General features: G+C 45.2%; 1 protein-coding gene across 1 annotated transcript in view; it reads right to left on the bottom strand.

The window, feature by feature from the left end:
* Window positions 1-15,336, bottom strand: part of HSD17B12 (hydroxysteroid 17-beta dehydrogenase 12) — a 171,090-nt gene extending 155,754 nt beyond the window's left edge. The window contains exon 1 of the mRNA XM_082269922.1: window positions 15,068-15,336. Coding sequence (XP_082126048.1) covers window positions 15,068-15,248 — 181 coding nt within the window. The 5' untranslated portion in view covers window positions 15,249-15,336. The remainder of the gene's footprint in view (window positions 1-15,067) is intronic.
* Between the last annotated feature and the right edge of the window lie 11,164 nt (window positions 15,337-26,500).

Below are 26,500 nucleotides of genomic sequence, written 5' to 3'. Positions count from 1 at the left end.
ATCTGGCCTGTTAGTGGGTCCCGAGGACCGGAATTGAGAACCACTGGTCTAGGCAATACAAGTAGTCCCCTTCCCATTGCAAGTGTTTTTTATGCCCAGAGTTCAGCTTTAGGCTCCATTCACACTTGTGCGACTTGTCATGTGACTTTGGACACTAAAGTCCCATGACGAGTCACACTCCATGTTTTTCCAATGACAACCGTTCAAATATGTGCAACTTAAAGTTTCAGTGACATTAAAGTGGAACTTCACTCTCCCAATCAACATTGATTATTTGTAATCCTTACGCTGCTAGCATTAGTTAATGCAGGGGTTGCCAAATTTGCCTGAAATCTATGAGCTAGCTAAAAAAAGTTAGGAGCCAGTTTTTTTTCTTTTTTTTTTTTAAACTAAAAACCAAGCTTTATTTAAAAAAAAAAAAAAAATGATACTAAATTTACACATAAATACGACTAGAACCCCGCTCTTCTCTATAGGGCAATCGGATGGAAACAGACCGTCTGTCTGTTTCCATCCAATGCCGTCTGATTCGATCCACAGGATGGATAGAAAATAGAACCACCATCCGTCTGTTTTTGGCGGACAGGATCAGATGGCGGCAGATTACCACTCCATAGAGGAGACTGAAGGGTCCGATCAGGTCTGCCTGAGAAACTGGCCGGGGGACCTGATCAGACAGTCCGTGTGAAAGGGGCCTTCGGCTGTGTGGCATGGCAGGGAGATGATAAAAAAAAAAATTATATATATATATATATTTTTTTTTTTATTTTTTTTTTCTTCAATAATTGAAAAGAAAAATTATTATTTTTTAAATAATTTAAAAAATAAATAATAATAATCACACTCCCTGTCCACTTACCTTCAAGCAAAAGTAAGTGGGCAGGGAGATGAAGCCTGCAAAAACTTCCATCTCATCTCCTCTTGGGAAGGAGAGGGCAGGCATTGAGAACAGGCAGATAAAACAGTCATTAGTGACTGCTTGTGAAACTCCCGGTCACCACAAGAGGGTGCCAGTTCCCCCGTTGGAAGCCTCTCTCATCTCACAGAAGAAGGCCGAAAAGCCGGGGCCTCAATTTAAGGACGGCACGGTAGTCCCGTGCACTCGGGGAGGAGGTGGGGGCGCAAAAGGGACAGGGCACCCCAGGCGCCAGGTCGCTAATTCTAGTCGCCAATGCGACCTGGCTCCCCGGGGTTTGTCGAGCCCTGAGTTAATGGATTGGAAAGGATATCATATTTACTTGTTTTTAACTTTTTTTTTTTTTCAGTTACTTCCTGATTTCTTGCCTAGGCAAATTATGTCATACATCCCAGAAGTCTTCAGGGGGGTCAACAATTGGGTTACTTTTTAGGTTTTTTTTTTTTTTGGGAGGGTGCATGATATCAGCACAGGGCCAATCAGCACTGTCCAGACAGAGGGCAAGAGATCCTGAGCCTCATAGGACAATGTAAAAAAGAGAATTGATGCTCCTGCACTGGAGGGGTTGTTATGCGACTTAGTTTAATGCATGGGTGTCCAACCTTTTGGCTTCTCTGGGCCACATTGAGTGTAGAGAAATTTTCTTGGGCTGCATATAAAATATATACTATAGTTACTATATAAGTAATAAAATGCTGCCGCACCCTTCCCGCACTGGTGCACCCCCCGCACTAATTTAACACAACTAGAGGATGATCAAATGAAATGGAATCAGTATACAGAGGTCTACTTAGTCTGAGAGATATTAAAGGAACACTCTAACCACCATGACCACTTCAGCCTTAGCCTACAGTTAGTTGGAAGCCACTGTGGCCGTGCCCCCGACCCGACTTCCTTCCTCCCCAGCAAAAAAAAAAAATTGTCAGGGGGCAGTGGGCCGCATTGCCTGGGGTTCCGGGCCGCATGTGGCCCCCGGGCCGCAGGTTGGACATGCCTGGTTTAATGGAAACACGACTCAGCTGGTATTGTCGTCGTTTCCGGCTGTGCTGCCACTCTCAACAGGCCGGGGGAAACCCAAATGAAGCTCTAAAAAGAAAAAGTACAGAGGGCGCACCAGCCTAGCGCATTACCTTTGTAACAATTTATTTTGATAAAAATATATGTACATCATATTTACAAAGTAGATAACATGACAGGCGAAAAATGTTTTCTTTTTAGAGCCTCATAGGACAGTCAGAAGAGAATGAAAACTCCTCCTACAAGCTTTAACCAGTGCTCGGACGGACACTGATAGAAGTCACAAGACTGCTATATACTGCTGATGAGAAATGGCATTTAGCAGTTTATATTTACTAAATCTATTGCATTTCCATGTTCTGTGTACTGTGGGAGAGCAGACAGAGTGAATGCAGGTTCCTGGGTTTAGTAACACTCTAACCCTTGCACTGCGGACACAGCCCCACTGCAGGGGATCATTTTTTACTTGCTCAGAGATGGACTAATATTTTAAAAGCTGTTTTCAAGCAATTTAACCACTTGCCGACCGCCGCACGACTATTTACTGCGGCGGTCAGCCCCTACTGGGCAAAGCGATGTAGTACTACGTCGCTCGCCCACGAGCCTTTATGGGCGAGTGCGCGCCGCCGGAGGCGCGCTCCCGCCCCCGCTTGGTCACTAACATCCCTGCGCGAGTGACCGGCGGCTCCGATGTTCGTCGGTCACTCGCGATCTCCCGCTGGAGAGGAAGAAAGGCAGGCGGCTGATGTAAACAAAGCCGCCTGTCATTTTCCCTGATGTAACTGCAGAGATCATACGATTCTGCTATGTAGGATCGTATGTCTCTGTGGTTACACCAAAAGCCACGCCCCTTGACAGTTAGAATCACGCCCCTAGGGACACACTTAACCCCTGGATCTCTAATAAAGTTAGCCCCTTCCCTGCCAGTGTCATTTTTACAGTAACAGTGCATATTTATAGCACTGATTGCTGTAGTAATGTCACTGGTACCCCCAAAAGTGTCAAAAAAGTGTCAGTTAGGGGTCCGATCTGTCCGCCGCAATCCCGCAAAAAAAAAAAAGAATAAAAAAAAAAAAAAAAAAAAAAAAAAACGCAGATCGCCGCCATTTCTAGTTAAAAAAAAAAAAAAAAAAACACAATAAAAATGACATAAATCTTTCCCGTAGTTAGTAAACGCAATAACTTTTGCGCAAACCAATCAAAATACGCTTATTGCGATTTTTTTCACCAAAAATATGTAGCAGAAAACAAATTGGCCTAAAAAAATTTTGATTTGAAACACAATTACAAGATACAACTGGGGTTGATTTACTATTGGAGACTGGAGAGTGCAAAATCTGGTGCAGCTCTGCATAGAAACCAATCAGCCGCTAGGTGTTTTATTTTTTTTTTCCAAAGCTTTATTGAACAAACTGAAGTTAGAAGCAGTTTGGTTTCCATGTAGAGTGGCACCAGATTTTTCACTCTCCTCTTTAAGTAAATCAACCCCAATTATCTATCTATCTACATCTACATCAGAACCTTGATACAGGTGAAGCAGCTCATGGTTGTGTCTGTTCTGGGGCTGAGCTGTGCAGAGAAGATTGGAGATATCCAGACGGTGCAGGTGTGTACACTGGATATCTGTACACTGTAATGGATATCTCCAATCTTCTCTGCACAGCTCAGCCCCAGAACAGACACAACCATGAGCTGCTTCACCTGTATCAAGGTTCTGATGATCTTATTCAATCTCGCCATCTTTGGGAATCTCTGAATTATTTCATCTACCGGAGATTTGCATGGTTGCCGTTGGAATCGGTGAAAAATCTGTGGGGACACTCCATCATTCTTAAGCCTGTTTGACTCCTACACTATAAGGTGTTTTGGGGTCCCATCCATCTGGTGAGCGCAATATATTTCTACCTTCACTGGTGACGGGATTTGCTGCACTTATATATGATTTGCACCATTATATATTGGACTTTTTCTCACCATCCATTGTTTATGTTACTTGTGAAATGCTTCCTGCGATTGGACAATTTATTTTGTTGGGAATTTTTTTCTTCTAGCGCTGCACATATTTTTGTATTAATATTGGTCGATCACTAATTGAGTGCACACTATACTGTACATGGACATACTTTTCACTAAGCCAACTTTTTTTTTTTTTTTTGGTCTTAAGCAAGATTTTAATTTTCTGAGATATTGAATTTTGGGGTGTCACTCGCTGTAAGCCATAATCATCAATATTAAAAGAAAGAAATGCTGGAAATATATCACTCTGTGTGTAACACATCTATATAAAATATAAGAGTTTCACAAATAAATTTACTGAAATAAATTCCCTTTTTGATGATATTCTAATTTTAGGAGTTGCACCTGTACCTTGGTAGACAAGAGATAAAGTAGTATTTTAAAAAAAATATATAATTTTTTTTTTAACTTAGTATCAGTGTGTTTTTTAGGTAGGCTAAAATAAGAGAAACGCGCACTATTGTTTCTAGGTGGTACTACGGGTACAAACAATGAACAGCACACACATATGTGGTATTGCTGCAATCATCAGGAGCAGGAGAAATTATTCTGGGTTGTTCTTTGGGGGTAGGTTATGGCAATAGCAGAAAATATACAAAAAAAAAGACCAGTTCATAGCTTTCAACTTTCCCTGAATTCGAGGGACTGTCCTTGATTTAGAACAAAGTCCCTCTGTCCCTCTTTCCTCCTCATTTGTCCCTCATTTTGGTTTGATCTATATAAATTGTTTACAAAACACACTATTTATTTACCAAAAAGTGTTTCCTAGTGCTAAATCTTTTATCAAATTTATGAATTGCTAAATTCGTAATTTCCAAAACACAATATAAAGGAATAGTAGTGGTTAAAAAAATGCAGTTGTGGGTTTAACCAATAATTTTTTTTGTACAATTCTTATTTAAGGGGGCGTGGCAGGGGGGTGTGTCCTATGCCTACATACTTTTGTTAATAGGTGCCCCTCCTTCCCATCTCAGAAAGTTGGGAGGTGTGCCAGTTTTCCTTTGAGAAATATATACTGTATAAAAAAAAAAAAAAAAAAAAAAAAAAGGGGGGGGGGGGGCATCGATCACTATTTACCATCAAATAAAAGTTAAAAAAAAAAAAAAGCGGTATAATTCACCAGGACACACTGAGGTTCATTTAAGCTCGGCTTACATATGTCTTGCCGTGGTTTCAGTGCGAATTTTAAAAAGAGTCCGGCACTTTTTTGTTCACCGGTTTAGGTGCAATTCGGGTGCAAATTTTTACAAAAAAAAAATAAAATCGCACCTGAACCGGACTGGAAAATGTACAGGACTCTTTTTAAAAAACAGACTATAGAAGTGGATCAACTGTATGATTTTCAGGCTGAAAGGAGGACTTGATCGTAGCTTAATGTTTGACTGCAGCTAACAGTTCATGTTTTCCCAACTGTCTGGTAGGGGCGGAACAGCTATGCAAACTGGGAAAATGGTAATTATTAAATCTGAGGGAAACCTGAAAACACGCGCTGTGCCATGGCACTAATGATCAGACCGGGATATCACCATCCTATTCATACACACTTCTCCCAGTGTCAGGACTTTGTAACGCTCACATTGTATACATGGAGGGATTTTTCTCCTGATTACCAATTATATACAGTGCCTTGCAAAAGTATTTGGCCCCCTTGAACTTTGTGATCTTTTGCCACATTTCAGGCTTCAAACATAAAGATATAAAACTGTAATTTTTTGTGAAGAATCAACAAGTGGGACACAATCATGAAGTGGAACGAAATTTATTTGATATTTTAAACTTTAACAAATAAAAAACTGAAAATTTGGGCGTGCAAAATTATTCAGCCCCTTTACTTTCAGTGCAGCAAACTCTCTCCAGAAGTTCAGTGAGGATCTCTAAGACCCCGTTCACACTGGGGCGATCCGACTTGCCGGGGCGACCTCACAGGTCGCGGCGCGACCTCGGAGCGGCCTTCATAACATTGAAGTCAATGCAGGTCGCTCCAGGTCGCCCCAAAGAAGCTCCGGACCCTTTTTCTAAGTCGGAGCGACTTGTGTTGCTCCTATTAGAACGGGTCCACGGCTTCCCTATGGCAGGCGACCGGTCAGGCGACCAGGTCGCCTGACAGGTCGCCCCAGTGTGAACGGGGTCTGAATGATCCAATGTTGACCAAAATGACTAATGATGATCAATAGAATCCACCCGTGTGTAATCAAGTCTCCGTATGAATGCACCTGCACTGTGATAGTCTCAGAGGTCCATTTAAAGCGCAGAGAGCATCATGAAGAACAAGGAACACGCCAGGCAGGTCCGAGATACTGTTATGGAGAAGTTTAAAGCCCGATTTGGGTACAAAAAGATTTCCCAAGCTTTAAACATCCCAAGGAGCACTGTGCAAGCGATAATATTGAAATGGAAGGAGTATCAGACCACTGCAAATCTACGAAGACCTGGCCGTCCCTCTAAACTTTCAGCTCATACAAGGAGAAGACTGATCAGAGATGCAGCCAAGAGGCCCATGATCACTCTGGATGAACTGCAGAGATCTACAGCTGAGGTGGGAGACTCTGTCCATAGGACAACAATCAGCCGTATACTGCACAAATCTGGCCTTTATGGAAGAGTGGCAAGAAGAAAGCCATTTCTTAAAGATATCCATAAAAAGTGTCATTTAAAGTTTGCCACAAGCCACCTGGGAGACACCAAACATGTGGAAGAAGGGGCTCTGCTCAGATGAAACCAAAATCAAACTTTTTGGCAACAATGCAAAACGTTATGTTTGGCGTAAAAGCAACACAGCTCATCACCCTGAACACACCATCCCCACTGTCAAACATGGTGGTGGCAGCATCATGGTTTGGGCCTGCTTTTCTTCAGCAGGGACAGGGAAGATGGTTAACATTGATGGGAAGATGGATGGCGCCAAATACAGGACCATTCTGGAAGAAAACCTGATGGAGTCTGCAAAAGACCCGAGACTGGGACGGAGATTTGTCTTCCAACAAGACAATGATCCAAAACATAAAGCAAAATCTACAATGGAATGGTTCACAAATAAACATATCCAAGTGTTAGAATGGCCAAGTCAAAGTCCAGACCTGAATCTAATCGAGAATCTGTGGAAAGAACTGAAAACTGTCTTTCACAAACGCTCTCCATCCAACCTCACTGAGCTCGAGCTGTTTTGCAAGGAGGAATGGGCAAAAATTTCAGTCTCCCGATGTGCAAAACTGATAGAGACATACCCCAAGCGACTTACAGCTGTAATCGCAGCAAAAGTTGGCGCTGCTACAAAGTATTAACTTAAGGTGGCTGAATAATTTTGCACGCCGAATTTCTCAGTTTTTTATTTGTTAAAAAAGTTTGAAATATCCAATAAATTTCGTTCCACTTCATGATTGTGTCCCACTTGTTGATTCTTCACAAAAAATTACAGTTTTATATCTTTATGTTTGAAGCCTGAAATGCGGCAAAAGGTCGCACAGTTCAAGGGGGCCGAATACTTTCGCAAGGCACTGTATGAATTTATGTACATATTCAACAGACTTATAATGAAATCCATGTGCATTCCCCCTTCCACACTGCTACTTATTGTGAGGCTACGGCCCTACATCCCATCACATGTCTGCCCTCCCCCCAGGAACTCAGTGCCCTGGTACCAGCTGCCCACTTATTTTGTGGTCTCACCCTGTGCCGAGAAACTTATTGAGACTTCCATTGCCGACCTCCTACTGAAAATGCTATTTGCCTGGTTGTCATGCTGAACTAATAACTTGTCAGAACTCCCCATCTGCTTGCTTGGGTCAATACTAAGGAGGGGGGGGGGGGGGAATCATGGAAGTCATATCTGTGCACCGGCCAGGAAACTAGCATTATCAGATGGATTCTCGCACCAATGGGAGCCTCCGTTTTTCTACCAACACAGTTCATGTTTACATTTACAGCCTTTTGTGGTCATTATGCAGTCCCCCCAATCTTCCTGCATTGTTTTGTATTCTCCACACAAATCATACAGTCCATGGTCCTCTCTGCAGAACATCGCTCTCTTCCCATCCATTCTGCAGGCTCTCCAACACTCCACCACACCCCTTCTGTAGTCTGATGCCCTCTGCCCCGTCCCTTCTGCAGTCTGACACCCCCTGCCCCCGTCCCTTCTGCAGTCTGACACCCTCTGCCCCGCCTCTTTTGCAGTCTGACACCCCCTGCCCCCGTCCCTTCTGCAGTCTGACACCCCCTGCCCCCGTCCCTTCTGCAGTCTGACACCCCCTGCCCCCGTCCCTTCTGCAGTCTGACACCCCCTGCCCCCGTCCCTTCTGCAGTCTGACACCCCCTGCCCCCGTCCCTTCTGCAGTCTGACACCCTCTGCCCCCTCCCTTCTGCAGTCTGACACCCTCTGCCCCCGTCCCTTCTGCAGTCTGACACCCCCTGCCCCCCTCCCTTCTGCAGTCTGACACCCCCTGCCCCCCTCCCTTCTGCAGTCTGACACCCCCTGCCCCCCTCCCTTCTGCAGTCTGACACCCTCTGCCCCCCTCCCTTCTGCAGTCTGACACCCTCTGCCCCCCTCCCTTCTGCAGTCTGACACTCTCTGCTCTGCCCCGCCTCCTTTCTGCAGTCTGACACTCTCTGCTCTGCCCCGCCCCCTTTCTGCAGTCTGACACGTTCTGCTCTGCCCCGCCCCCTTTCTGCAGTCTGACACTCTCTGCCTCACCCTCTCTCTGACGCTCTCTGTGCAATCACTCCCCTACCCCTCCCCCATACATTTCACTCCCTATTCTCTCCCCCCTATACATTTCTCTCCTTCCCCCCACATTTACATTTATTCTCTCTCTCTCTCTCACATATCAGTCTCTCTCACTCATATCAGTGTGTCTCTGACATATCAGCCTCCCTCTCATATCAGTCTCTCTCACATATCAATCTCTCTCACACACACCAGTGTCTCTCTCTCTCTCTTCTCTCCCCTCTCAGATATCAGTCTCTCTCTATCTCTCTCTCACACATATCAGTGTCTCTCTCACATACCAGTCTCTCTCTCTCCTCTCACATATCAGTCTCTCTCTCTCCTCTAACATATCAGTTATCAGTCTCTCTCTCTCTTCTCTCTCACATATCAGTTATCAGTCTCTCCCTCTCACATATCAGTCTCTCTCTCTCTCTCTCTCCCCTCTCACATATCAGTCTCTCTCTCTCTCCCTCTCTCACATAGTCTCTCTCTCTCACATATCAGTCTCTCTATCCCTCCTCTCTCACATATCAGTCTCTCTATCCCTCCTCTCTCACATATCAGTCTCTCTATCCCTCCTCTCTCTCACATATCAGTCTCTCTCCCCTCTCACATATCAGTCTCTCTCACTCATATCAGTGTGTCTCTGACATATCAGCCTCCCTCTCATATCAGTCTCTCTCTTTCTCTCTCTCATATATCAGTCTCTCTCACACACACCAGTCTCTCTCTCTCTTCCCTCTCAGATATCAGTCTCTCTCTATCTCTCTCTCACACATATCAGTGTCTCTCTCACATATCAGTCTCTCTCTCCCATCTCACATATCGGTCTCTTCCCTCTAACATATCAGTTATCAGTCTCTCTCTCTTCTCTCTCACATATCAGTCTCTCTCTCTCTTCTCTCTCACATATCAGTTATCAGTCTCTCTCTCTCACATATCAGTCTCTCTCACATATCAGTCTCTCTCTCTCTTTCTCCCACTCTCACATATCAGTCTCTCTCTCTCCCTCTCTCACATATCAGTCTCTCTCTCTCACATATCAGTCTCTCTCTCTCTCTCTCTCTCTCTCACATATCAGTCTCTCTATCCCTCCTCTCCTCTCACATATCAGTCTCTCTCACTCATATCAGTGTGTCTCTGACATATCAGCCTCCCTCTCATATCAGTCTCTCTCTTTCTCTCATATATCAGTCTCTCTCACACACACCAGTCTCTCTCTCTCTCTTCTCTCCCCTCTCCGATATCAGTCTCTCTCTATCTCTCTCTCACACATATCAGTGTCTCTCTCACATACCAGTCTCTCTCTCTCCTCTCACATATCAGTCTCTCTCTCCCCTCTCACATATCAGTTATCAGTCTCTCTTCTCTCTCACATATCAGTCTCTCTCTCTCTCTCTCTCTCTCTCACATATCAGTCTCTCTCTCCCTCTCTCACATATCAGTCTCTCTCTCTCTCCCCTCTCACATATCAGTCTCTCTCCTCTCACATATTATTCTCTCTCTCCCCCTCTCACATATCAGTCTCTCTCTCTCTCTCTCACATATCAGTCTCTCTCTCTCTCTCACATATCAGTCTCTCTCTCTCTCTCTCCTCTCACATATCAGTCTCTCTCTCTCTCTCTCCTCTCACATATCAGTCTCTCTCTCTCCCTCTCTCACATATCAGTCTCTCTATCCCTCCTCTCTCACATATCAGTCTCTCTATCCCTCCTCTCTCTCACATATCAGTCTCTCTCACTCATATCAGTGTGTCTCTGACATATCAGCCTCCCTCTCATATCAGTCTCTCTCTTTCTCTCTCTCATATATCAGTCTCTCTCACACACACCAGTCTCTCTCTCTCTTCCCTCTCAGATATCAGTCTCTCTCTATCTCTCTCTCACACATATCAGTGTCTCTCTCACATATCAGTCTCTCTCTCCCATCTCACATATCGGTCTCTTCCCTCTAACATATCAGTTATCAGTCTCTCTCTCTTCTCTCTCACATATCAGTCTCTCTCTCTCTTCTCTCTCACATATCAGTTATCAGTCTCTCTCTCTCACATATCAGTCTCTCTCACATATCAGTCTCTCTCTCTCTCACACATATCAGTCTCTCTCTCTCTTTCTCCCACTCTCACATATCAGTCTCTCTCTCTCCCTCTCTCACATATCAGTCTCTCTCTCTCACATATCAGTCTCTCTCTCTCTCTCTCTCTCTCTCTCTCTCACATATCAGTCTCTCTATCCCTCCTCTCCTCTCACATATCAGTCTCTCTCACTCATATCAGTGTGTCTCTGACATATCAGCCTCCCTCTCATATCAGTCTCTCTCTTTCTCTCATATATCAGTCTCTCTCACACACACCAGTCTCTCTCTCTCTCTCTTCTCTCCGATATCAGTCTCTCTCTATCTCTCTCTCACACATATCAGTGTCTCTCTCACATACCAGTCTCTCTCTCTCTCTCCTCTCACATATCAGTCTCTCTCTCCCCTCTCACATATCAGTTATCAGTCTCTCTTCTCTCTCACATATCAGTTATCAGTCTCTCTTCTCTCTCACATATCAGTCTCTCTCTCTCTCTCTCTCTCACATATCAGTCTCTCTCTCCCTCTCTCACATATCAGTCTCTCTCTCTCCCCTCTCACATATCAGTCTCTCTCCTCTCACATATTATTCTCTCTCTCCCCCTCTCACATATCAGTCTCTCTCTCTCTCTCTCACATATCAGTCTCTCTCTCTCTCTCTCCTCTCACATATCAGTCTCTCTCTCTCTCTCTCCTCTCACATATCAGTCTCTCTCTCTCCCTCTCTCACATATCAGTCTCTCTATCCCTCCTCTCTCACATATCAGTCTCTCTATCCCTCCTCTCTCTCACATATCAGTCTCTCTCCCCTCTCACATATCAGTCTCTCTCACTCATATCAGTGTGTCTCTGACATATCAGCCTCCCTCTCATATCAGTCTCTCTCTTTCTCTCTCTCATATATCAGTCTCTCTCACACACACCAGTCTCTCTCTCTTCCCTCTCAGATATCAGTCTCTCTCTATCTCTCTCTCACACATATCAGTGTCTCTCTCACATATCAGTCTCTCTCTCCCATCTCACATATCGGTCTCTTCCCTCTAACATATCAGTTATCAGTCTCTCTCTCTTCTCTCTCACATATCAGTCTCTCTCTCTCTTCTCTCTCACATATCAGTTATCAGTCTCTCTCTCTCACATATCAGTCTCTCTCACATATCAGTCTCTCTCTCTCTTTCTCCCACTCTCACATATCAGTCTCTCTCTCTCCCTCTCTCACATATCAGTCTCTCTCTCTCACATATCAGTCTCTCTCTCTCTCTCTCTCTCACATATCAGTCTCTCTATCCCTCCTCTCCTCTCACATATCAGTCTCTCTCACTCATATCAGTGTGTCTCTGACATATCAGCCTCCCTCTCATATCAGTCTCTCTCTTTCTCTCATATATCAGTCTCTCTCACACACACCAGTCTCTCTCTCTCTCTTCTCTCCCCTCTCCGATATCAGTCTCTCTCTATCTCTCTCTCACACATATCAGTGTCTCTCTCACATACCAGTCTCTCTCTCTCCTCTCACATATCAGTCTCTCTCTCCCCTCTCACATATCAGTTATCAGTCTCTCTTCTCTCTCACATATCAGTCTCTCTCTCTCTCTCTCTCTCTCTCTCTCTCTCTCTCTCACATATCAGTCTCTCTCTCCCTCTCTCACATATCAGTCTCTCTCTCTCTCCCCTCTCACATATCAGTCTCTCTCCTCTCACATATTATTCTCTCTCTCCCCCTCTCACATATCAGTCTCTCTCTCTCTCTCTCACATATCAGTCTCTCTCTCTCTCTCACATATCAGTCTCTCTCTCTCTCTCTCCTCTCACATATCAGTCTCTCTCTCTCTCTCTCCTCTCACATATCAGTCTCTCTCTCTCCCTCTCTCACATATCAGTCTCTCTATCCCTCCTCTCTCACATATCAGTCTCTCTATCCCTCCTCTCTCTCACATATCAGTCTCTCTCACTCATATCAGTGTGTCTCTGACATATCAGCCTCCCTCTCATATCAGTCTCTCTCTTTCTCTCTCTCATATATCAGTCTCTCTCACACACACCAGTCTCTCTCTCTCTTCCCTCTCAGATATCAGTCTCTCTCTATCTCTCTCTCACACATATCAGTGTCTCTCTCACATATCAGTCTCTCTCTCCCATCTCACATATCGGTCTCTTCCCTCTAACATATCAGTTATCAGTCTCTCTCTCTTCTCTCTCACATATCAGTCTCTCTCTCTCTTCTCTCTCACATATCAGTTATCAGTCTCTCTCTCTCACATATCAGTCTCTCTCACATATCAGTCTCTCTCTCTCTCACACATATCAGTCTCTCTCTCTCTTTCTCCCACTCTCACATATCAGTCTCTCTCTCTCCCTCTCTCACATATCAGTCTCTCTCTCTCACATATCAGTCTCTCTCTCTCTCTCTCTCTCACATATCAGTCTCTCTATCCCTCCTCTCCTCTCACATATCAGTCTCTCTCACTCATATCAGTGTGTCTCTGACATATCAGCCTCCCTCTCATATCAGTCTCTCTCTTTCTCTCATATATCAGTCTCTCTCACACACACCAGTCTCTCTCTCTCTCTCTTCTCTCCGATATCAGTCTCTCTCTATCTCTCTCTCACACATATCAGTGTCTCTCTCACATACCAGTCTCTCTCTCTCTCTCCTCTCACATATCAGTCTCTCTCTCCCCTCTCACATATCAGTTATCAGTCTCTCTTCTCTCTCACATATCAGTTATCAGTCTCTCTTCTCTCTCACATATCAGTCTCTCTCTCTCTCTCTCTCTCACATATCAGTCTCTCTCTCCCTCTCTCACATATCAGTCTCTCTCTCTCCCCTCTCACATATCAGTCTCTCTCCTCTCACATATTATTCTCTCTCTCCCCCTCTCACATATCAGTCTCTCTCTCTCTCTCTCACATATCAGTCTCTCTCTCTCTCTCTCCTCTCACATATCAGTCTCTCTCTCTCTCTCTCCTCTCACATATCAGTCTCTCTATCCCTCCTCTCTCACATATCAGTCTCTCTATCCCTCCTCTCTCTCACATATCAGTCTCTCTCCCCTCTCACATATCAGTCTCTCTCACTCATATCAGTGTGTCTCTGACATATCAGCCTCCCTCTCATATCAGTCTCTCTCTTTCTCTCTCTCATATATCAGTCTCTCTCACACACACCAGTCTCTCTCTCTTCCCTCTCAGATATCAGTCTCTCTCTATCTCTCTCTCACACATATCAGTGTCTCTCTCACATATCAGTCTCTCTCTCCCATCTCACATATCGGTCTCTTCCCTCTAACATATCAGTTATCAGTCTCTCTCTCTTCTCTCTCACATATCAGTCTCTCTCTCTCTTCTCTCTCACATATCAGTTATCAGTCTCTCTCTCTCACATATCAGTCTCTCTCTCTCTCACACATCAGTCTCTCTCTCTCTTTCTCCCACTCTCACATATCAGTCTCTCTCTCTCCCTCTCTCACATATCAGTCTCTCTCTCTCACATATCAGTCTCTCTCTCTCTCTCTCACATATCAGTCTCTCTATCCCTCCTCTCCTCTCACATATCAGTCTCTCTCACTCATATCAGTGTGTCTCTGACATATCAGCCTCCCTCTCATATCAGTCTCTCTCTTTCTCTCATATATCAGTCTCTCTCACACACACCAGTCTCTCTCTCTCTCTCTCTTCTCTCCGATATCAGTCTCTCTCTATCTCTCTCTCACACATATCAGTGTCTCTCTCACATACCAGTCTCTCTCTCTCTCTCCTCTCACATATCAGTCTCTCTCTCCCCTCTCACATATCAGTTATCAGTCTCTCTTCTCTCTCACATATCAGTTATCAGTCTCTCTTCTCTCTCACATATCAGTTATCAGTCTCTCTTCTCTCTCACATATCAGTCTCTCTCTCTCTCTCTCCCTCTCTCACATATCAGTCTCTCTCTCCCTCTCTCACATATCAGTCTCTCTCTCTCCCCTCTCACATATCAGTCTCTCTCCTCTCACATATCAGTCTCTCTCCTCTCACATATTATTCTCTCTCTCCCCCTCTCACATATCAGTCTCTCTCTCTCCCTCTCTCACATATCAGTCTCTCCCCTCTCACATATCAGTCTCTCTCTCTCCCCTCTCACATATCAGTCTCTCTCTCTCTCCTCTCACATATCAGTCTCTCTCTCTCTCTCTCTTTTCACATATCAGTCTCTCTCTCTCTCTCTCTCTCTCTTTTCACATATCAGTCTCTCTCTCTCTCTCTCTCTCTCTTTTCACATATCAGTCTCTCCCCCCCCCCCCTGGTGAAAGACCCCTTCCCCCCCCTCAGCCTTCCTCCCTCTCCCCCTGACACAAACTCACCTGCCCATTTCCCGAGGCCGGGGCCCACCTGCGTTCCTCTCCCCAGAACCCAGACCCGGACTGCACTCAGCAGGCGCCACGCCGCCCTCAAACCCCACCAGGAGGCCGCCAGCACACCCACATAGTAGAAAAAGCGGTCGCAGGGCACAGGGAGCCCGGCCAACACCTCTGAGGCCACCATGTCCCGGGACTGCGTGTGACTGGACCCGGAAGAGCCGCGGCTGCACACCGTGTGTGACAAGAACAAGGCTCCTGTCACTCACTAGTCACTCCGCCTACTACTTCATCACCCATTGGCTGCTGTGAATGTCACTCTTCTCAGCCCCACCTCAATCCCTGATTGTATGCTTCCCATTGGCTTTTGAATTTTTTCATTTCATTGGCTGAGCCAAGCATCAGTCAAGGAAACCCGCCTTGCAGGCTTATCCAGTAATCTGATTGGGCAACAGTTGACATGGTTACGCAGCCTTCCATGCCCTCGTCACTCTGTCAACCGATCTGCTCATCCGCACGGTTCCTATTGGACGATGGGCTCCCGTCGCCTAGCAACTCTGCCTCCTCCACCCCCGCACTTCAGCGGCTTCATTCATAAAAAAAAAGCCGAGCGAGGCCTGCCAGCCGATTGGTTGGAAGGCTCTTGTTACTATGCATGGACTGTGCGGTGATTGGTGGAGAGGATAGCACCAGACAGACTGGGTTGTACAGTGATGCAGCAAAGCTGGAGTGAGGGGGTTTAGCTGGGAGACACAATGACACAGTCTGCATAAAACAATGTATACACAAATAATGGAGGGGTTTATTACTGGGGGGTGGCAAAAAAGCGGATTCAGGGTCCAAGGGCAGCCAATCAGGGGGGTATATTTTATCATTTTGGAGGGAAAACAAAAAAAACTTGGTTGCTATGGGCAACAGGTGCATAAACCGCTTGCCCACACTCATTGTCACTCTTCTGACTTTTTCTGACACTTGTTTACAAGTTATAATCAGTATTTTTTGATAGAAAATTACTTAGAACCCCCAAACACCATATATATTTTTGTTAGTAGAGACCCTAGAGAATAAAATGGCGGTCGTTGCAATATTTTAGGTCACACAGTATTTGCGTAGCAGTCTTTCAAACGCAATTTTTTGGGGAAAAAATACACTTTAATGAATTTAAAAAAAAAAGCAAAACAGTGAAGTTAGCCAAATTTATAGATTATTAGAATATTGTTCGATGCCTAACATTTCATGCTTTAACCACTTCTGGACCGGAAGGATTTGCCCCTTTAATGACCAGCCCATTTTTTTTTTTTTTTGCGATTTGGCACTGCGTTACTTGTGCATTACCCAAGTGGTATCTTTAATAATGTATAAAAGGAAATGTACCGGAGTGGATTTTATTTAAATCACAATTTAAATCATGATTCAAATCACTATAAAAAAAAGCTTGAATTAACCAGTTCTGGACTGGAAGATTTTCCCCCTTAACCACTTTAAGACCGGAAGGATTTGCCCCCTTTCTGACCAGGCCATTTTTTTTGCGATTTGGCACTGCGTTATTTAACAGATAATTACGCGATCATGCGACGCTGTCCCTAAATAAAATTGATGTTCTTTTTTAACCCCACAAATAAAGATTTCTTTTGGTGGTATTTGATCACCTCTGTGATTTTTATTTTTTGCGCTATAAACAAAAAAAGAGCGACAATTCTGAAAAAAACAAAAAAATAATAATTTTCACTTTCTGCTATATAACATTCCCAAAAAAAAAAAGTAAAAATAATTTTTTTGGTAAAAAAAAAAAAAAAATCCCAATAAGCATATATTGATTGGTTTGCACAAAAGTTACGCGTCTACAAACTAGGGAAAAGATTTATGTCATTTTTATTTATTTTTTTCTACAAGTAATGGCGGCGATCAGCAACTTTTAGCGGGACTGCGACATTCCGGCAGACAGATCGGACCCCTAACTGACACTTTTGACACTTTTGGGGGGGACCAGTGACATTACTACAGTAATCAGCGCTAAAAATATGCACTGTTACTGTACTAATGACACTGGCAGGGAAGGGGTTAACACCAGGGGCGATCAAAGGGTTAAATGTGAGCCTAAGGGGTGCTTTCCAACTGTGAGGGGGGTGGGCTTATTGAATCAATACAGAGACCTGTGTTCCTAAATAGGAGGATCACAGGAGCTCTGTGCTGATTCCTGAGAGAACAACGTGTTTACAACAGCAGACCATCGTTCTCTCTCCACAGGGATCGATCGCTGGTGCCAGGCAGCAATTGCGGCCGCCAGCCCCGTGAATCAGCTTTCCCGCTGGCGAATGGGGGTGCACGCGCACCCCCAGGATCGCTTCCGCGAATCGGTGTACAGGTACGGCGATTTGCGGGAGCCTGCCGCTGTATATAAACGGTGGCTGCTCGGCAAGTGGTTAATAATCTTTGGCACAGTGATCATAGTTTACAAATTTTTATATATCTAAATAACTATGCAGTTGCTGACTAGAGATGGGCTTGGGCGTGTTCGGGATCCCACCTACCCGATCCTGCCAGGAAGCCGACACTGCACACTGCTAATTACAGGCATTGAGATGTTTCCTGATCTGTGCAGCTGCGGACCGGGAAATGTCTCAATGCCTGTGATAAGCGGTGTGCAGTGTCGGCTTCCTGGCAGGATCGGGCAGGTGGGTTGGGACTAGGATCCCGAACACGCCAGAGCTCATCTCTATTGGTGACAACAGAACACATTTTATGGTTTTTTATCTCTAGGGACCAATTTACGCCTCTTTGTTTTTCAGGTACACTTTGGCTGTGTTTGATATGCATTAACATTCATTACTATGGGATGTACTTGCCTTGATATCTGCAGCAGCAGGCGGCTTCTGCTTCTTCCTCCTGTCTTCTACGTCTCCTCCCTCATCCATGCCTAATGGCATGGCTTCTCCTTTTCGGCCAATCGGGAAATGGGTCTCAAGCCCCGCTTCCTGATTGGCCAGGAGGAGGATCCGTGTGACAATTTTCATTCGCTATTGTCACACAACTAGGTGGGCTCGGGGCACAGTGCTCTGCGCCCCGAGCCCACCCTTTTTTTTAGCCTATTAGAGCCTCTGGCTCTAATCACATGGCTAAAAAAAAAAAAAAAGGTAGATTAGGGGGCCAGACGCATGGATGGAGGGGCGGCTCCTGCGCCTCCAACGCACCAGCCACCACTGTTTGAAATACACACCAAAGATGCTACAAGTAGGGGTTTAGAACACACTGCACCCCTATGAAGACCAGTGGCGACTTTAGGAACATTATATAGGGGGGCACATACAATACCACAGTCATAACTGGGGTGGGGGGCACTTATAATTTGAAATTTAGTTTGAAGAAACTAAATAAGTACATATAAGTAATAAAGCGTAGTATTGGTGCCAGTTTACACAGTAATACCCCTTGATTGGTGCCAGTTTTAGCAGTAATAACCCCTAGTATTGGTGCCAGTTTACGCAGTAATAAAGGCTAGTATTGGTGCCAGTTTACACAGTAATAACCTCTAGAATCGGTGCCAGTTTATGCAGTAATAAAGCCTAGTATTGGTGCCAGTTTACACAGTAATAGCCCTTAGTATTGGTGCCAGTTTACGCAGTAATAATAATCCCTAGAAATGGTGCCACTTTACGCAGTAATAACCCCTAGTATTGGTGCTAGTTATCGCAGTTATAAAGCCTAGTATTGATGCCATGCTGTCAGAACAGGTAAGGAAGAATAGTGAGACCTGCCAACCACAGTGATGAAAGTGTTAAGGCCATCCGCGACAGTGGCGGCAGTCTTAACACTTTCATCAACTTCATTGGAGATGTTTATGATCTCCCCGCAGTTCTCCTGATGCGCTACAGTACAGCGCACCTCTCCAGCCTGGGACTCCTTCCCTCTGTCACACACTGTGGCGAAACTAAGGGGGAAGGCTGCTACAGCACACCTCTCCATCCGGGACTGGTGCCCCTACAGCAGGGGTGTCTAACCACTGAGGAGCGAGGGCCACTTTTGCTACTTGGTAACCAGTCGCGGGCCACAATGAGCGGAGCAGCAGATGACAGGTCTGTGTCCACGCAGCATATGCAGGGCAGACACGGAGAAAGCCAACTCTACTCGAATGGGCCACCCGATCCAGTCCCCCCAGAAAGAAGGGGATGGATCCCCTTCTGTTTTTTTAAGTGTATCGGACTGGAGATAGGCGGATCTAAACAGGCAGAAGTCAGTTTACATCTTCTACTCTATAGAGGTGAATGTAGTGTCCGATTGGGTCCACCCGAAAAACAGACATGCGGACCTGATTGTGTGAAAGGGGCCTAAGGCTGCTTTTACATGGATGCACTCTGATTTACCTGCACCTCAACTAACCTTAATCTTCACTTCTTCCTCAGGATTCCTGCAGGTCTTACTGGCTGCTGCTGTACCCTAGGTGGGAATGGCTGGTGGCTGCTGCTGGCTGTTCTCCAGGGCTGGTACTACTTGCTGGTACTGGTGGTGGGTACTGCTGGCTGCTACTGCTGGTGGGTACTGCTGGCTGCTACTGCTGGTGGGAACTGCAGGCTGGTTCTGCTAGCTGGTACTGCTGGTGGGTACTGCTGGCTGGTACTGCTGGCTGGTGCTCCTGGTGGGTACTGCTGGCTGGTACTGCTGGCGGGAACTGCTGGCTCGTACTGCTGACTGGTACTGCTGCTGGGAACTGCTGGTGGGAACTGCTGGCTGTTACTGCTAGATGGTACTGCTGGCGGGTACTGCTGGTGGGTACTGCTGGTGGGTACTGTTGGTTGGTACTGCTGGCTGGTTTCCGACCCACCATGCCTATGCGGCTACAGTAGAGAGCAGACCCTCTTCTCACAGGTGGAGTACATTTGGTATCACTGCGCCTGTGACAGAAGTCGGCGTTATACAGTAAACATCGGCTCTGCTTCCTCCAGTGCCGGCTTCGTTCCTCACACTGATCGTGGAGGATGGCGGGTCGGGAACCCGCAATCTGGGTTTACTGACCTGGCCACCATCCCAGAGCAGGAAGTGGCACTGGGTTCCAGTTAGGGGGGCACAGTATAATGTTCGGGGGCCATGGCCCCCTCTCCCCCCCCCCCCCCAGTGACGCCACTGATGAAGATTTACATTTTCTATGCAGCTATTTTAGGCTGAAGTAGGCTTACTTTAATGGGCAGTTACTACTCAGAAGGTCTGCCATGGATATAAAACTATCTTCTTACAAAGATACCCTCACTATTTAACAATGTGGTGCGGAAATTGAAAGAGGATAACCCATTAAAGCTGAAGTTGTTTATTGTACAATTGAGTGATCCATGTGGGACTTTCAGGCTGCTCATGAAGAAATTGAAAAAATAATGCATTTGCCTATAACCCCGCTTACAGGTTACTAACATTTAGGTAACCACAGGTACACTTTGAAGAGCCAAAAGCTTTTAGTTGAGCCAAAAAAGAATGCTAAACAAATGTCTTCGGAGTCAACACAGGCCAACTAATCTATGGCAGCAAATGTTTAGAGCAGTCAATGAGTAATTGTGCCAGCATCAGTAGTAGAATAATAGAGCCTCTATTTTCTACCTCTGATGCTGGCACAGATACTCATAGTCTATTGCTGTAAACATCTCCTTTCATAGATTGGTTCCCCCAGTAGCTCTATCTCCACTACCATACATTGTCCAAGCTTTGATGAAGGAGGGTTTGCGATACCACTGAAACGCTTCGGCTGCCTTTGTTTTCTTGTTGCCACTTGTAAAAATAATAATAAAAAATAAAAAAAACGGAATCATTGGATGCTTAGGACATTTGTTTGGTGCCTGTTTTGACTCAACTACACTTGAATTTCTCAACATGGGAGACCTCCAAATCTCGATGGGGGCTCATTTTGTGCAGAGTTGCCGAACCAAAGCTATCAGGCTTAAATAAAGACTTTTTCTATTGGCTGAATATTTGCATCCAGAACCTCGTCGCTACTCATCCTTGTGGTATGGTTATGTTTTTGTCCTAAACATTTTGGGCTTGATTTAAAAGTGTCGGGTTGATTTCCTAAAACTGGGGAGTGCGAATTCTGGTGCAGCTCTGCATAGAAACCAATCATCTTCCAGGCTTCTTTGTCAAAGCTTAACCGGCTCCGGACCGGCCGCCGTCTATTTACTGCGGCAATGTGGCTCTGCTGCACAAATTGACGTAGATCTACGTCGGTCGCGAGTAGGCACTCGGCAGCGGAGAAGCCGAAGCACGGGTCAGGCGGCTCCGATTGCCGTCTGACACCCGCATTCATTCCCCGATGAGAGAGAACGGTCAGCTGTTGTAAACGCAGCTGACCTTTCTTCTCCCTGGAATGATCACAGAGCGCCTGTGATCCTATTCACAGGTCTTTATGATCATTTCAGAAGCCACACCCCCCCCCCCCACACACAGGTAGACTCACTCCCCTAGGCTCACATTTAACCCCTTGATCACCCACAATGCTAACGCCTTCCCTGCCAGTGCCATATTTTTAGCACTGATTACTGTAGTAATGTCACTGGTCCCCCCAAAAGTGTCAAAAATGTCAGTTAGGGGTCCGATCTGTCTGCCGCAATGTCGCAGTCCCACTAAAAATCGCAGATCGCCGCCATTACTAGTAAAAAAATTTAAAAAACAATAAAAATTACATAAATCTTTCCCGTAGTTAGAGAACGCTATAACTTTTGCACAAACCAATCAAAATACGCTTATTGCGATTTTATTTTACCAAAAATATGTAGCAGAAAACAAATTGGCCTAAAATGTTAAAAAATTTTGATTTTTATTTTTTTTTTAAAATGTTATATTTCAGAATGTGAAAAATATATATATTTTTTCAGAATTGACGCTCTTTTTTTGTTTATAGCGCAAAAAATAAAAATCGCACAGGTGATCAAATACCACCAAAAGAAAGCTCTGTTTGTAGGAAAAAAAGGACATTCGGCCCGCAGGCCTTGTGTTGGACACCTGTGCCCTAGGCTATCCGTGCAGAAGTGGAGGGCGGGTACCTGTCAAAAAAGTATTGGGACGCCTGCCTTTACACACACACATGAACTTTAATGGCATCCCAGTCTTAGTCCGTAGGGCTCAATATTGAGTTGGCCCACCCTTTGCAGCTATTACAGCCTCAACTCTTCTGGGAAGGCTGTCCACAAGGTTTAGGAGTGTATCTATGGGAATGTTTGACCATTCTTCCAGAAGCGCATTTGTGAGGTCAGGACGGATGTTGGAGGAGAAGGCCTGGCTCACAGTCTCCGCTCTAATTCATCCCAAAGATGTTCTATCGGGTTGAAGTCAGGACTCCATCCCAAACTCGCTCATCCATGTCTTTATTGGCCTTGCTTTGTGCACTGGTGTGCAGTCATGTTGGAACAAGAAGGGGCCATCCCCAAACTGTTCTCACAAAGTTGGGAGCATGAAATTGTCCAAAATGTCTTGGTATGCCGACACCTTAAGAGTTCCCTTCACTGGAACTAAGGGGCCAAACCCAACCCCTGAAAAACAACCCCACATCATAATCCCCCCTCCACCAAATGATTTAGACCAGTGCACAAAGCAAGATCCATAAAGACATAGATGAGCGAGTTTGGGGTGGAGGAACTTGACTGGCCTGCACAGAGTCCTGACCTCAACCTGATAGAACACCTTTGGGATGAGTTAGAGTGGAGATTTCAAGCCAGGCCTTTTCGTCAGACATCAGTGCCTGACCTCACAAATGTGCTTCTGGAAGATTGGTCAAACATTCCCATAGACACACTCCTAAACCTTGTGGACAGCCTTCCCAGAAGAGTTGAAGCTGTTATAGCTGCAAAGGGTGAGCCAACTCAATAATAAACCCTACGGGCTAATGGGCCATACACACTATAAGATTTTCTGAACACTTTTTCCTTTAGACTTACCAAAACCATATAATATGAGGTCAAACCTAAACACTTTCAATTTGTATGCAATCTGGCCGGCCCTTGCACTACATAGAAAAGGTAAATCTGAAGGAAAAAGTCTTCAGAAAATCTTATAGTGTGTATGGCCCTTTAGGCCTCTTTCACACTGGCTTTCCAATCAGGTCTGCCTATAAGTTTTTCAACAAATTGCTTGTTCACACAATATGGGTCAGAGATCCCAAGTGAATGAGCCCTTCATTTTTTAACAGATTTTTTAAAATTTTTACAAATTATTTTTTACTATCTTTTAAAATTGTTATTTTTTTTTTTTTTTTTACAATTTTTAAAAACAATTTTAAAATTTGTTATTTATTTTTTATTTTTTTACATTTTTTTCAACGCTGTTGGGAGGGGGGAGGGCTTGGGCGAGATATCAGGGGTCTAAACAGACCCCTGACATCTCACCTGAGACAGAGAAAAGAATTTAGGACACAGATTTAAGAAAATTGAATTTCCTTTCTCTGCAGCCTTTGCATTAAAGATGAGTGAACAGGAGACTGAGGCTCCTGTTTATTCATAAACTGAAGCATAGTAAACACAGTTTACTATTCTCAGCTATCAATGGACAAAGGAGCGATCGGTACCGATCCAATTCAGAAAATGAAGGGGATGGTAAATGACACATTTACCGGCCCCTTTCCCCTGCTCTCAGTTCTGACAGCTAACACATCCCGCCAGGCAGAACAGGGAGGGGAATCTCCAGGGTGGGGGGACCAATGACAGGAACAATGCACTGTGTGTCTCTCCCTCCAGCAGCTGAAAGCCGGCAAGAGGGATTGGGGGGGGAAATGGGTTTATAGCTGCTGGAGGGAGAGACACACAGTGCATCGTTCCTGACATTGCCCCAACCCTATCCCCCTCCCTGTCCGGCCCCTCTGTGTGCCCGGGCCCCATACAGGAGGATCAGGGGTTGAGTTGAATGCACCCAATGCCTTTTCCAGGGTCAGTGCAAAGCGCAAGGTCATTCCATGATCTGTGTGTTCTGGCGGGTTTATAATTTAAAGTGTCTTTTTAACAAAAACAGTCTCGGTGACCTGGTTGCTTTGCGTCTACTATAGACTGTGAAATGCTTTTATCATTAATGTGTTTGTGAGTACATTTCAGGGGGGATAAAAGGTCCAGGCCTAGGGCGGCATTTTGCAGGGGGGCGACAAAAAAGCCACCCCCCCCCCCATGAAAAAAACAGCCATCCTCCCAGCTACCACAAAAATCAGCGTTTGAACATATAGACAAGCCTGATGCATTTTGGAAAAAAGTTCTGTGGACCGATGAGGTTAAAATTGAACTTTTTGGCCGGAATGAGCAAAGGTACGTTTGGAGAAGAAGGGGCACAGAATTTAATGAAAAGAACCTCTGTCCAACTGTTAAGCATGGGGGTAGATCAATCATGCTTTGGGGTTGTACTGCAGCCAGTGGCACAGGGAACATCTCATGAGTAGAAGGAAAAATTGATTCAATAACATTTCAGCAAATTTTGGATGGTAACTTGATGCCATCTGTGAAAAAGCTGAAGTTAAAGAGAGGGTGGCTTCTACAAATGGATAATGATCCTAAACACACCTCGAAATCCACGGGGGATTACATCAAGAGGCATAAACTGAAAGTTTTGCCATGGCCTTCACAATCTCCTGACCTCAACATAATTGAAAATCTATGGATAGACCTTAATAGAGCCGTGTGTGACAGACAGCCCAGAAATCTCAAAGAACTGGAAGACTTTTGTAAGGAAGAATGGGCAAAGATACCTCAAACAAGAATTGAAAGACCCTTGGCTGGCTACAAAAAGCGTTTACAAGCTGTGATACTTGCCAAAGGGGGCAGTACAAGATATTAACTCTGCAGGGTGCCCAAACTTTTGCAGACACCATTTTTTTGTTTTCTGTTATTTTGAAAGTGTAAATGATGGAAATAAAATCTAACGTTTGTTGACATATTATAAGAATATCTAATCTGTAATTTGATGCCTTTTGGAGATTTTTCCATCTTTCCTTGGCTTCTTTATGCACATTAATACAAATTTTTACCTGGGGTGCCCAAACTTTCGATCCCCACTGTAATTCATCACAAAGGTGTTCTATCGGGTTGAGGTGCAGGCCAGTCAAGTTCCTCCACCCCAAACTCGCTCATCCATGTCTTTATGGACCTTGCTTTCTGCACTAGTCCAAATCATTTGGTAGAGGGGGGATTAAGGTGTAGGGTTGTTGTTCGGCGTTTGGGTTTGGACCCTTAGTTTCAGTGACACAGACACACGCAGATATTTTGGACAATTTCATGCTTCCAACTTCATGGGAACAGTTTGGGGATGGCCTCATCCTGTTCCAACATGACTGCGCACCAGTGCACAAAGCAAGATCCGTGAAGACATGGATGAGCGAGTTTGGGGTGGAGGAACTTGACTGGCCTGCACAGAGTCCTGACCTCAACCCAGTGGTGTATTTAGGTTTTGTGCTGCCCTAGGCCTGACTAAACTTGGTCACCCCCTAATTTAAATATGACCCACCCCTTCCTGTAAATGCCCCACCCTTTCCTGTTTATGACCTGCCCTGTCACCTACAGACCACAACCACAGTATATCAAGTGCCCATCAGTGCCGCCTTATTAGTGCCCATCAGTGCAGCATATCAGTGGATATTAGTACAGCCCCATCAGTGGCCACCAGTGCAGCCTATCAGTGCAGCTTATCAGTGCCAATCAGTGCAGCCTATTAGTGCCCATCAGTGCAACATATCAGTGCTCATCAGTGCAGCATATCAGTGCTGCTCCATTAGTGCAGCTTGTCAGTGCCCCCTCATGAGTGGCAATAAATGCAGCTTTATCAGGACCCATTAGCACAGCATAATGTCCTGGATTAGTAAGGTTACTCCTTTATTTTAGGATATTTGGACTTGTGTTTGCTGCCACTGATTGTAATCATCGGATTATTTCACTTATTTGTATAACAAATAGGAAGTCCAGAGTCATTATATAAATAAGTGAAATAATCAGTGGCAGCTAACACAAGCCCAAATATCCTAAAAGAAAGGAGTAATCTTACATGATAGCAGCCCAGTAAACAGGGAAACCTGGGGCTGCCAGACTGATTTGCTTCCTAGACCCTGCCCTCAGGCCCATCTTGCCCCATAAGACTGGCATTGTACTAAAAGTGTCGTGCAAGCTGGCGGAGACCCTTTTAGTGTGGGGGTTGGGAGAAGCCTGTTTTTTTTTGGTTTTTTTCGTGCGGGGTGCAGCTTTTTTGCTGCCCCCCTGCAAAGTACCGCCCTAGGCCTGGGCCTTGTTGGCCTAGGCCAAGATACAGCACTGCCTCAACCCGATAGGACACTTTTGGGATGAATTAGAGCGAAGACTGCAAGCCAGATCTTTCTGTCCAACATCAGTGCCTGACCTCACAAATGCGCTTCTGGAAGAATGGTCAAACATTCCCATAGACACACTCCTAAACCTTGTGGACAGCCTTTCCAGAAGAGTTGAAGCTATTATAGCTGCAAAG

Source organism: Pelophylax lessonae (assembly GCF_965119305.1).
Source record: "Pelophylax lessonae genome assembly, chromosome: 10".
Taxonomy (NCBI): Eukaryota; Metazoa; Chordata; class Amphibia; order Anura; family Ranidae; genus Pelophylax; species Pelophylax lessonae.
This window is presented reverse-complemented; position numbering and strand designations above follow the sequence as displayed.